General features: G+C 37.3%; 1 protein-coding gene across 1 annotated transcript in view; it reads right to left on the reverse strand.

The window, feature by feature from the left end:
• GTF3C3 (general transcription factor IIIC subunit 3) overlaps positions 1-14,386 on the reverse strand; it is a 44,226-nt gene that overhangs the window by 22,116 nt on the left and 7,724 nt on the right. Inside the window, exons 2-6 of the mRNA XM_025441931.3 lie at positions 14,261-14,372; positions 11,912-12,102; positions 10,911-11,034; positions 2,057-2,248; positions 1,381-1,546 (exon numbers count right to left, since the gene is read on the reverse strand). Coding sequence (XP_025297716.1) covers positions 1,381-1,546; positions 2,057-2,248; positions 10,911-11,034; positions 11,912-12,102; positions 14,261-14,372 — 785 coding nt within the window. The remainder of the gene's footprint in view (positions 1-1,380; positions 1,547-2,056; positions 2,249-10,910; positions 11,035-11,911; positions 12,103-14,260; positions 14,373-14,386) is intronic.

Raw genomic sequence — 14,386 nt, forward strand, 5'->3', positions numbered from 1 at the left:
TGATGCAGAAAAAAATGGGCAACATCAGTACAACAATGTCATGTCAAGCATCTTACTGTCCAAAAGCTATGTTGTATCATTCTAGCTCATTCCCCCATCACCCAATTCCAAGCGCTCTCCCACCGCAGTGGGATCTACAAAGCATTCGTCTACCTGTTTCACTGTCCTGCTGTCTCCAACCCTCACTTTCCTCCTTCTCTACAGACCAACAATATAATTATACCTTTGTGCATCTCCTCACTGCTCCTGCCCTTTCCTCCCTTCTGATAAAGTCATGTGATAAACCCCAACCCTTGTTAATCCAAATATGCCTACTGTTCACCACCACCTGTCCAGCTAACCATGTTGACTAGACTCACTCTAAATTAATGACCACAAGCCTCAAGTGGGTCCACGGTGCTGATCAGCAATCTTGCTCCAGTTACCTCATCCAGCACTTTTCAAACTTGAATATGCATACAAAATAACGGGGGATCTTGTAAAAAGGCATATTCTGATTCAGAAGAGCAGGGGTAGAACTGAGATTCTACACTTATGGCAGGCTCCCAGGTAATGCAAATGCTGCAGCAAGGCCCTAAGGACCTAGACAACTATTTCTCATCTCCTCTGCCTTCAACCCTCCAAAGCTCTCTGATCCTCACTCTCAGTTGACGACCTTGCTTCTTAGTTTACAAAAAGAACCAGATCATAACATCTGACATATTCCCAACACATCTTCCCACCTACACATAGCTATATCTTCTACCTTCTACAGTTAAAAGGCCAAATCCCAACTAGATCCCATTCTCTCCAACCTACCTACTCAAGGATATCACTCAAGCAATTGTTCCTTCTCTCACGAATCTTCAATGTGCTCCTCAATTGTGGATTATACCATCTGAATACAAATACATTGTAATTTTTCCCAACTTAAAATTTATCTCTTACCGTACAACCCATACCAATTATCTCCCCATTCCTCTACTCCCCTAGTAAATTTCTCCAAAGAGCTGCCTATCCCCAGAACTCCCACCCCATCTTCAATGTTAATAGTCTGTCCTCATTTATAAAATGATCTATCTAGACTATTTCAAATAGATGATCATCCCTCCTTCTTGAACTAAGTTACGGAGACCTGGCAACCTAATCATCCTTTTAGAACATGCCCCTGAACACTTGAAGGTAATTGTATATGCAAATTTTCGTAAGTAATCACATAGCTGATTTGGAAACAGAAAAGTATTGAAAGAAACCCCCATCTCTATAGTTAAGCACAATATAAAACGTAGGAAGTAAAACACTTTTTGAACCTAAAAAAATACACTCTACTTCAAATATGTGCTGTCTTCTAAATTAAGATGATTAATAGAAAGATCTATATATACTTCACTCCAAACTTACTTTGCCATATCTCTAGCCAACTGCATAAAACGTTCTCCATCAGATGGAGATAAAAGGTTTAAAATACGCCTATAACCATCCATTGCCATCTTATGATCTCCCATCTGTTCATAAAGGCTTGATCGCTCCCACAGATAGCGGACATTAGTAGGTTCATATTTAAGAGCTAAAAAGAAAAAAAATAATTACAGATTTATCACAAAAAGGGGTTCATGATACCTGGGTATAACCAATCCTCTTTTCAGAAAATTTAATAAACACTCTAAACTAATTCTTCAATAGAGCTAAGTGGGTTATTCTGGAACAAATCTACTTTCACAGGAACTCTCAACTAGGTTTAATCTAAGACCAGACAGAACCTGAATCTCTATATTAATCTTCATTTGGTCACTCTAATGTGATGTTAACCTTCAAGGAACAGCTTATATCCAACAATGAGCTTAGTAGGAAATTGAGGGCACTGTTCTTCTGCCAACTTTTGTGCTGTATTAGCTCACAATATAAAGTTGCTGATAAACATGAAAGCAGAGAAACCCCAAATACTTACCACTGGTATGCCAGAATATAAGGAAAAAATTTATTTCAGCTAACATCACCCCAGAGTAGCAAGTACAATTATTTAAAAATCTATTATGTAACATTTTATCAGACAAAATAAGAAAAATATTTTAATTACCTTTTGTGTAGCAAAAAATAGCCTGCTTAATATTGTCTTGTTCCAGAGACATTTCTGCCAATCTAACCCATTCTTCGGTGTCACTAGGATTTAAATGTGCAGCAATCAACTCAAACTGAAGAGATTTTTCCATGTCACCTTGGTCCTCATATATCATAGCAAGAGTGGAAAATGGCTCATAAGCCAGAGGAGCTATAATGAATTAAAAAACAAATTCTACTGGCTGAAGGAAGGCATGTGAAGACGTCGATCCTATTATTCAAGTTATGCATCTTTTTTTTAATGTTTAAACTCTTTACAACACAGTAGAGAATTACACAAACTTTTAATGGAATTTAGAATAAACATCTGATTAAATTTGCTTTACACATTTACCATTTTAGTATTACTGTCTCCGAGCAAAGTGTAATTTGATGAAAAACTCTACTCTCCACCATGTGCCCTTCATGAAAATCCCTGTTTGCTAAGACTAAACATGGCAAGTTCATCCCAAAGAACATCATCACATCAGTGTTTAATCTTCATGATCTAACAACTACAGGCATATGGGATGAAAGGACTGAGGACAGCTAAACCGCACCTAAACTGAGGATATATAAAAGTGCACAGTTTTCTGAAATGTTTTTGAAATGAAGTTCTAAGATCACAAAGTATTAAAATCAAAGATTACTGTTAAAAAGAAATAATTATAAACTGACATAAAGGAACAGATAATATTGGAAAGTAGGAACCAAACAAAATATACTCAGGAAAATTTTGCTTAATTTTGTTTCTGATGGGGTAGAAAAGGCAGCAACCTCAAATTATTCTAATGAGTAATCTGGGAATTTTTTTTTAAGTAAGCTTTAAACCCAACTTGGGGATTGCACTCATGACCCCAAGATCAAGAGTTGCATGCTCTACCCAACTGAGCTGGCCAGATGCCCCAATCCAGGAAATGTTAAGACTTTTAGGAAGGTTGGCTGGGAAGTTGGTAGAGGAGAACTCCAACCTTGCCTCGTCCCATGGATGCAACTAGATAACACTCATATCAGCGTAAATAACTCAGAAAATGATCTGAAGACTGGCAGAACAAATGCCACAATTAAAAGTAGGTAAGAGGGGACGCCTAGGTGGTTTAGCAGTTAAGTGTCTGCCTTCTGCTCAGGGTGTGATCCTGGAGTCCTGGGATCAAGTCCCACATAAGGCTCCCTACATGGAGCCTGCTTCTCCCTCTGCCTGTGTCTCTGCCTGTCTCTCATGAATAAATAAAATCTTAAAAAAAAAAAAAAAAAGTAAAGAAGAGGCCACAATGAAAAAAGTAGGAATGGTAAAGGCACAGTCTGGGGGGGATCCCTGGGTGGCGCAGCGGTTTGGCGCCTGCCTTTGGCCCAGGGCGCGATCCTGGAGACCCGGGATCGAGTCCCACGTCGGGCTCCCGGTGCATGGAGCCTGCTTCTCCCTCTGCCTGTGTCTCTGCCTCTCTCTCTCTCTCTCTGTGTGTGACTATCATAAATAAATTAAAAAAAAAAAAAAAAAAAAAAGACACAGTCTGGGAGAAAAATGGATGGAGCTGTCCACAGTGGAGAGGAAGCTGGCAATGCAGAGAAAGTAAAAAGCCCAAATGAAAGAAAAGGACCAAACTACAGCAAGAGATCAAAGCAAAATAGATATAAGTAATATGCCCAATAGAGAATTTAAAGTAATGATCATAAGGATACTCACTGGGCTTGAGAAAAGAGTAGAAGACATCAATGACACCCTTAACACAGAGATAAAAAAGGATCCATCACAGATCAAGAATACAATCAATGAAATTACAAATCTACTTGATGATTGAGGTGCTTGGGTGGCTCAGTTGATTAAGCATCAAACTCTTGATTTCAGCTCAGGTATTGATCTCAGGGTCATGAGTTCAAGCCCAATGTTGGGCTCCATGCTGGGCATGGAGCCAACTTAAAAAAAAAAAAAGAAAGAAAATACACTGGATGGAATAAGGAGCAGGCTAGATGAAGCAGAGGAACAAATTAACAACTTGGAAGACAGTACTAGAAAGTAACTAAGCTGAGCAAAGGAAAGAAAACTATGCAGACTGAGAATAGTCTTAGGGAACTCAATGACTCCAACAAGCATAATACCATGCATAATAAAGGGATCTCAGGAGAAGAGAGAGACAAAGGGGCAGAATATTTGAGGAAATTAATAGCTGAAAACTTTCCTAATCTCGAAGAGGAAAGAGATGTCCAGATCCAGCAAGCACAGAGATCCCCCTAAAATTCAACCCAAGGAGGTTTACACCAAGACAAATAGTAATTAAAACGGCAGAAAGTAGTGGTAAAGAAAAAACTTTAAAAGCAGCAAAAAAAGGGATGCCTGGATAGCTCAGTTGGTTAAGCGTCCGACTCTTGATTTTGGCTCAGGTCATGAGATTGAGCTCTGCATCAGGCTCCACACACAGCAGGGAGTCTCTTTCCATCTCTCTCTGGCTCTCCCCCTGTGCTCACTTGCTCTCTCTCAAATAAATAAATAAATCTATCTTTTAAAAAAAAGGGCAGCAAGAGTAATGAAGACAGTTATATACAAGGAAAACCCTATATGGCTATCAGCAGATTTTTCAGTAGAAACTTTGCAGGCCATAAGAAAGTGTTAGGATATATCCAAAGTGCTGAAAGAGAAAAGTCTGCAGACAAGAATACTCTATCCAGTAAGGTTATCATTCAAAATAGAGGGAGAGATAAAGAGTTTCTCAAAGAAAAACTAAAGGAGTTCATTACCATTAAACCAGTCCTACAAGAATATTAACAGGGACTCTTTAAGTGGAAGGTAAATAATTAAGTGAGAGCGTAAAAAGTAAAAAACACAAAGGTGATAAAATAAATCTGTAAAAATTAGTCAAGGGATTCATAAGAGGATGTGAAACATGACACCATATACCTAAAACGTGGTGGAGAGAGGAGTAAAGAATGGATTTCAACTTATGTGACCATCTACTTAACATAGGCTGCTATATACAGAAGATGTTATATACAAAACTATGCCCAAGGGAAAGGAGGAGAACTGAGTGGGAAAAATTAGAGAGAGAGACAAACTATGAGAGACTCCTAACTCTGGGAAACAAACAATGGGTTGTGGAAGGGGAGGTGGGTAGGAATTGGGGTAACTGGGTGACGGGCACTGAGGAGGGCACTTGATGAGATGAGCACTAGCTGTTATACTATATGTTGGCAAATCGAACTTCAAGAAAAACAAATGAAGAAAAAAAAACCCTATGCCAACACAAATCAAAAACAAGTAACAGATATACAAAAAATATACAAAAATACAAAGAGAAAGGAACCAAAGTATAGCATTAAAGAAAACCAACAAACCATGAAAGAGAACAAGAGAAGAACGGATCAGAGAAAATCTATAGAAACAACCACAAAACAAGTAACAAAATAGTTAAAAATACCTATCAGTAATTATTTTCAATGCAAATAGACTAAATGTTCTAGTCAAAAGACAAAGGATGACAGAATGCATTAAAAATAAGACCCATCTATGTGTTGCCTATAAGAGACTCATTTCACACTGAAAGACACCTGCAGATTCAAAGTGAGGAGACAGAGAAACACTTATCATGCAAACGGATGTCAAAAGAAAGCCAGGGCAGCAATACTTATATAGAACAAACAGACTTTAAACAAAGACTGTGGGAGGGCACCTGAGTGGCACAGTTGGTTAAGTGTCCAACTCTTGGTTTCGGCTCAGGTTGTCATCTCGGGGTTGTGAGATCAAACCCCAAATGAGGCTCCATGCTGAGTGCTGAGTGCAGAGTCTACTCAAGACTCTCCCTCTCCCTCCCCTCCATGCATGCTCTCTAAAATAAATTTTAAAATCTTTTTATAAATAAATAAGCAAACAAACAAAACAAACACTGTGGTGCACTGACTGATTTAGTTGGTAGAGCTTGCAACTCTTGATCTTGGGGTTGTAAGTTCAAGGCCCATGTTGGGTATGAGCATTACTTTAATAAGTAAATAAATAAATAACATAACATAAAGACTTAACAGGAGACAGACTAACAAGAGACCAAGAACTATATCATAATAAAGGGCCAATCGAACAAGAGGATGTAACAATTATAAATATTCATGTACCTAACATGGGAGCACCCAAATACATAGAGCAGTTAATAACAAGCATAAAGGAAATAATACTAATACAATAATAGTAGAGGACTTTAACACTCCACTTACATCAATAGACAGATTATCCAAACAGAAAATCAACAAACAGTGGTTCTGAACGATACCCTAGACCAGATGGATTTAAGATATATTTGCAACATTCTGTACTAAAACAACAAAATACACATTCTTTTCAAGTGTACACAGAACATTCTCCAGAACAGATATTAGGCCACAAAACAAGCCTTAACAAATTCAAAAAAAGCAGTCATACCACGCAGCTTTTCTGACCACAATGCTATGAATACTAGAAATCAACTATAAGAAAGAATCTGGAAAGAGCACAAATAATGGAGGTCTAATAACATGCTACCAAACAATGAATGGATCAATCAAGAAATCAAAGAAGAAATAAAAAGCTACATGGAAACAAATGAAAATAAAAAACACTGCTCCAAAATCTTTGGGATGCAGCCAAAGTGATTCATTCTAAGAGGGAATTTTATAGCAATATAGGCTAACCTCAAGAAGCAAAAAAAATCTTAAATAACCAACCTAACCTTATACCTAAAGGAGTTAAAAAAAAAAAAAAAAAAAAAAAAAAACCCAACAGAAGGAAGGAAATAATAAATAATAAAGATTAGAGCAGAGGGGTGCCTGGCTGGCTCAGTGGGTAGAGCATGTGATTCTTGATCTCAGGGTGTGAGTTCAAGCCCCACAGTGGGTATAGGGATTATCTAACAATAAAACCTTAAAAAAAAAAAAAAGATTGAACAGAAATAAATGATATAAAAACTAAAAAAAAAAACAATGTAACAGATCAATGAAACCAGGAGCTAGTTCTTTGAAAAGATCAACAAAAATGATAAACCTTAGCAAGACTCATTAAAAAAAAAAGATGCAAATAAATAAAATCATAAATAAAAGAGGAGAAATAACAACCATCACCACAGAAATACAAACAATTGTAATAGAATATTATGAAAACCTAAATGCCAACAAACTGGACAACTTAGAAGAAATGGATAAATTCCTAGAAGCATAAAACCTACCAAAACTGAAGCAGGAAAAAATAGAAAATTTGAACAAACCAATTAGCCGCAATTAAATGGCAGCAATAACCAAAAAACTCCTAAAAAACAAAAGTCCAGGACTACATAACTTCACAGGCAAATTCAACTAAACATTTAAAGAGTTAATTTCTAATCTTTTCAAACCATTCCAAAACATACAAAAGAAAGGAAAACTTCCAAATTCACTCTATGAGGTCAATTATCACCCTAATACCAAAACCAAATAAAGACGCTACAAAAAAATAGTACAAGCTTATATCTCTCATGAATGTATATGCAAAAATCCTCAACATATTAGCAAAACAAATCCAAGAATATATTAAAAAAATCATATGCTGTGATAAGTGGGATTATTCCCAAGATGTAAGGATGGTTCAATATTTGCAAAACAGGGGATCCCTGGGTGGCGCAGCAGTTTGGCGCCTGCCTTTGGCCCAGGGCGCGATCCTGGAGACCCGGGATCAAGTCCCACATCAGGCTCCCGGTGCATGGAGCCTGCTTCTCTGCCTATGTCTCTGCCTCTCTCTCTCTCTCTCTCTCTCTCTGGGACTATCATAAATAAATAAAAATTAAAAAAAAAAATATTTGCAAAACAACCATCAATAAGATAAAGGATGAAATAAATGCAGAAAAAGCATCTGACAAAGTACATCAACTCCTGACAAAAAACCCTCTGCAAAGTAGGTCTAGAGAGCACATATCTCAACATAATAAAGGCCTTATATGAAAAACCCACAGCCAACACCATACTCAATGGTGAAAAACTGAGAACTTTCCCCTTAAGGTCAGGAATAAGACAATGATGTCCACTCTCATCACTTTTATTCAACATAGTACTAGAAGTCCTAGCCACAGCAATTAGACAACATAATGAAAACGCACCCAAAATTGGTAAGAAGAAGTAAAATTCTCATTATTTGCAAGTGACGTGATACTGTATTTAGAAAACCCTAAAGACTCCACCAAAAACTAGTAGAATGGATAAATGAGTTCAGTAAAGTCACAGGATACAAATTGACATACAGCAATCTGTTGCACTCCTATATACTACTAAAGAAGCAGCAGAAACTGAAATTAAGAAAACCATCCAAGAGCCACATGGCTGGCTTTGTCAGTAAAGCATGTGGCTCAGGATCTCAGAGTCATGAGTTTAAGCCTGATGCTGAGTGCAGACTTACTTTAAAAAAAAAAAAGGTAAAGAAAAAGAAAACAAAAGAATCCCATTTACAACTGCACGGAAAACAATAAAATAATCTAGGAATAAACTTAACCAAAGAGGTGAAAGACTTGTACTCTGACAACCTAAAACAATAATGAAAGAAATTCAAGACATTACAAAGAAAGGAAAAGACATTCCATGCTCATGGATTGGAAGAACAAATGTCTATGCTACCTAAAGCAAACTACATATTTAATGCAAGCCCTATCAAAATAGCAACAGCGTTTTTTTATAGAACTAGAACAAACAATCCTAAAATTTGTATGGAACCATTAAAGTCCCCAAATAGCCAAAGTAATACTGAAAAAAGAAAAATAAAACTGGAGGTATCACAATTCCAGATTTCAAGTTATACTACAAGCAGTAGTAATTTAAAAACTATGGCAGTGCCATAAAAATAGACACACAGATCAATGGAATGGAATAGAAAACCCAGAAATAAACATGCAATTATATGGGCAATTAATTTTCAACAAAGGAGGAATGAATATACAATGGGAAAAGGATAGTCTCTTCGAAAAACGGTACTGGGAAAACCGGACAGCTACAAGTAAAATAATGAAACTGGATCGCTTTCTTCACTATGCACAAAAAAGGGATTAAAGATCTAAATGTGAGACCTGAAACCATAAAAATCCTTGAAGAGAGCACAGACAGTAATGTCTCTGACATCGGCTGTTAACAATATTTTTCTAGGTATGTCTCCTGAGGCAAGAAAAATAAAAACAAAAACAAACTATTGGGACCACATGAAAATAAAAAGTTTCTGCACAGTAAACAATCAACAGAACTAAAAGGCAACCTAGTGAAGAAAAGATATCTGCAAATGACATATCCAGTAAAGGGTTAGTATCCAAAACATATACAGAAATGATACAATTCAATACCCCAAAAACCAAATCATCTAATTAAAAAATGGGCATAAGACATGAATAGACATTTCTCCAAAGAAGACATCCAGATGGCCAGAGACACAAACAGGATGGAAAGCAAAAAAGGTATCACTTCACACCTGTCAGAATGGCTAAAATCTAAACCACAAGAAACAAGTGTTGGGAATGTGGAGAAAAGGAACCCTCATGCACTGCTAATGGGTATGCTTACTGGTGCAGCCACTGGAGAAGACAGTATGGAGGTTCCTTAAAAAATAAAAATTAAAAAAAAATCAAAAATAGAACTACACTATGACCTAGTAATTGTACTACTATTTACCCAAAAAATACAAAAGCACTATATTAAAGGGATATGTGCACTTTGACGTTTATAGCAGGATTATTATAATAGCCAAACTATGGAACTAACCTAAGTGTCCATTGATAGATGAATGGATAAAGGTGTGTATGTGCGTGTGCATGCGTATATATACGTACAATGCAGGTATATATGCACAGCTATATATACACAATTACATGTATACACATTGTGTATACACACACACAATGAAATACTACTCAGCCATAAAAAAGAATGAAATCTCGCCATCTGCACATTTCCATGCACATCAATATTGCCTCTTCATCTGCAACAACATGGATAAAATGAGAGTATAATGCTAAGCAAAATAAATCAGAAAGACAAACGCCATTACGGTTTCATTCATATGTGGAATTTAAAAAAACAAAACAAATGAGGAAAGAAAAAAAAGAGAGAGAGAGACAAACCAAGAAACAGACTCTTAACTATAGAGACCAATCTGATGTTTACCAGAGGGGAGGTGGGTAGAGGGATGGAGGAAATAGGGGACGAGGATTAAAGTATACATTTAGCATGATGAAAAAATTAAAATGAACGAAGAAGAAAAAGACTTCTAAAAGGACCCTCATCCAGATTAAAGGAAATGCTGAAACAATGAAAAGATAAGAGCTCACTGTGTTGCAACTACCCAAGTCGCCATGCAGGGCATCGACACATCAGGAAACCAATATAATAAATATGATTAGTCAAAAAGCCACTTCTGAAGATATCCTTCAATAAACCCAAGATTTGCAGTTTAAAGAAAGATGGTAAGTATAAATTGTATCTTTTACCAAAAAATAGATTAAAATAATACAACTCTGCCTAATCTGGAAAGTGAAGAAAAAAAAAGAACACTTTTTAAGTGGTTTTAACGTGTGCTTGCCATACTTAAGACTAACGCTTCCAAAGCCTAAAACCCCAAGATGAAACACTGAAAAACAAATACAGAAAAGAAGCCTAATATTCAATAAATATTAATGATATTTCACGGAGTCATAGTTGGATTTTCATTTTCCTGGTAATGACTTCTACTCAATGTGGAAAGTGGCATATCACTACCAGAACAATCACCTCCAACCTTCTAAATATATTTTCCAGAGTATGGTGAAGTGTTTGGCCATTTGTCTTAAAAGTCACACTATTGAATTGCTATTATCCATAATCCCCACAAAAAACACCTTGTCTTATGATTTCCATGCACATCAATATTGCCTCTTCACGTTCTCCTCGAGCAAAGCGAATGTTGGCTTCACCCATGAGACCCCTCAGAGCTCTGGGAAGTTTACTTCGAGGCCTTTTCTCCTGCAGAGGAGAAAGATGACATTTAGCTAAAATATGGTAATATCTGAGATTTCAATTCCAACCAAATTAGTAAATGCAGAAGATAATGAAAATGAAATTTCCCTCTAAAACTTCTCAAAATTCTAAACAGACACCTAAGGGTAACTACAATTCTGACTCATAAATATTAAAGTCTGTATTTCAGGAAAAAGTCTAAAATTAACTTCAGGAAAGAAAAAAAAGTTATTCTAAAATATTCTCCAAAAAGGAATACCTCAGGAAACTAAAATGAAAAGCAAACTTCCTATAGTAGAAAATTCAAAGCACAGTAAAATATATGAAGAAAGCAAAAATCAAAGTGGCCAGAAATCACTAATTACTAATTAGAACAAATGTAAAACCTGATGTTGCAAAATCGATTTATGTGCCAAGAAACTTCTTATAACTTTCTGAAGATCCTCCTCCCTCCAAATTTATCTACTCAGGATACACTTGGTTAAATTGGGGCACTTGGGTGGCTAGGTCAGTCAAGTGTCTGACTCTTGCTTTCAGCTCAGGTCAGGATCTCAGGGTCATGAGATGGGCCCACCCTCAGCAGTGGGGAGTTTTCTTGAGGTCTCCTCCCTCCCCTCTCCCCACCCGCCTCATGCATGCTCTCTCTCACTTGCTCTCCCTCTCAGATACATAAATCTTAAAAAAAAAAAAGTACATTTTGACACATGCGTAAATTAAGGTTTTGCATTTTTAAAAATCTCTAAGATGAAACTTACGAAACCAGTAATAGTTGTCTCATATTTCTTTTCTCATACTTTGAATTCTTTCCAAATATATGTATAACTTTTCAATTACTATGTCACAGTTTTACATTCCACTTATAAATACTAAAATAAGTTTTTACTTTCATCATTTTCTTGGTTTCACGATTGAGAACCATCTCCAGTACAAACACATCGCCTGCAGTGGGCTGCTCAGGTGTTTCTTCTTCCTCCTCCTCCTCTTCTTCCTCTTCTTCCTCATCATCTTCATTCTCTCCAAGCATGGAAGCAAAGACCTTGTGAACTGACTTACTGACTCCATCTGACATTTCTCCTGAAGAAAGACACATTGAGAATGTTGGATAATTGGGATCGTAAATATGTTTAAGGAAGGATAAAATTTTTTAAAAACCCACATATTCTGAGCAACAAATAAGTAATCATTCTCACGGAATCAATAACAACTATCTTTAAGAATTCTGAACATTCAAAATAAATATAAAAAGAAATGTGTAGGGCGCCTGGGTGGCTCAGTGGTTGGGCATCTACTTTTGGTCCAGGGTGTGATGCTAGAGTCCCGGGATCGAGTCCCGCATCGGGCTCCCCGCATGGAGCCTGCTTCTCCCTCTGCCTGTGTCTGCCTCTCTGTGTCTCTGATGAATAAATAAAATTCTTTAAAAAAAAAAAAAAGAAATCTGTAAAATATAATATTGCCAATTAGTAAAACTTATTCCAGGAACTGAGAAAAAGCAGAAAAATCATGATTATCTTGATAAGAACCATTTGATAAAATCCAATACTCATTCCTAATAAAAATTCTTAGTCAAATAGAAACAGAAGGGAATATCTTTAATTTGATAAACAGTATCTACAAAAAACTTCCCACAAACACAGTTAATGGTGAATTATTCAGCTGCTGGGAATGAGACAAGGCTGTTATCATCATTCCTTTCAACATTTTGCTGGAGGTCCTGGATAATGTAAAAGAGAAAAGGTATAAAGATGGAAAGGAAGAAATAAAACTCTCATTATTCACAAAGGATGTGATCGTATATGAAGAAGATCCAAAAGCATGTATGTACAACTGCCAGAATGCATAAATTGAGCAAAGTTCCTGGACTCAAGGTCAATAAACAAAAATTGTAGTTTTCTATCCGCAATAATGAACTGAAAATGAAATTAAAAGCAAGACTCAATTAAGGGAGGGCCCGATGGCCACTTCTTGGGGGCAGCTCCCAGTATCCCTGTTAACTTGTCATGGGTAAATGGATACTATGAACTATTACCAGTATTCTGATCACAAGGGAGGCATATCAGTCGCTGAAAATTAATCAATCTGCACACTAGTTCATCAGTTAGACTCTGATGGCTTTCGTTAGCTTGGGAGGAACCAAATCTAGTATCTGGACATGCAGAGCTGAGGACTGGATCCCAGAATGAGGCGCAAACCAAGACACTGACACTGCGGGTGAGGACCCATCTGCACAGCCAAAAGGACTTCCACTCTGGCCTATCTTATCTCCTGTAACTAAAGCAGCAGTTTGGAAGCCACTTTGTGTAAACATACAAGCCATTAATTACAATTTGGTGGGGTACCCTCTGGAGGTGATTAATAAGTAACTTAAAGGGCCAATTTAAGAAACAATGATTCTAAAATGGCTCCCAATACCGATATCAATCTGAAACGCTTTTCCACGGGGGCACCTGTGCTGCTCAGCCAGGTAAGCCACTGACTCTAGATTTCGGCTCAGGTCATCATTTCACGGTCCTGCAACCTGGCTGAGCGTGGCTCACACTGTGTGGAGAGTCTGCCTGACGATTCTCTCCCTTTGCCCCTTCTCCCAGTCCCACATAGGCATGCTCTCTCTAAAATAAATAAATCTGGGGGATCCCTGGGTGGCTCAGCAGTTTAGCGCCTGCCTTGGCCCAGGGCGTGGTCCTGGGGTTCTGGGATGGAGTCCCACGTCGAGCTCCCTGCACGGAGCCTGTTTCTCCCTCTGCCTCTCTCTATCATGAATAAATAAATAAATAAATAAATCTTTAAAAAATAATAATGAAATAAAAATAAACATATAAATCTTGGGGATCCCTGGGTGGCCCCGTGGTTAAGTGTCTGCCTTCTGCCCAGGGTGTGATCCTAGAGACCCAGGATCGAGTCCCATGTTGGGCTCCCTGCATAGAGCCTGCTTCTTCCTCTGCCTGTCTCTCTGCATCTCTCTCTCTCTCTGTGTCTCTCATGAATAAATAAATAAAATCTCTAAAAAACAAATAAATAAATCTTAAAAAAAAAACAAAGAAACACTTTTCCAAAAAATAACCATTACCATATTCAATACCTCAACAAATATTCATTGAGCACCTGTTACACGATGCACTACGCTCCTGAGACACCAGGTAAATAACAGAATAGCACTGCAATGGAAAAAAAAATAAGACTTTCGTTATTAGGTACTCTTAATATTTAATGGAGGTGGTCAATCATTTCAACATACCTTCGTTGACATCTTTGTCCCGAGATTTGGAGGAGTCGATGCCAGAAGAGGATGGAACTTCAGAGTCATTTGCATTTTCTTCAGATGATAACTTTCCTTTTTCCTGAAGACTCTGTGATTGAAAAG

Source organism: Canis lupus, chromosome 37, assembly GCF_003254725.2.
Source record: "Canis lupus dingo isolate Sandy chromosome 37, ASM325472v2, whole genome shotgun sequence".
NCBI lineage: Eukaryota > Metazoa > Chordata > Mammalia > Carnivora > Canidae > Canis > Canis lupus.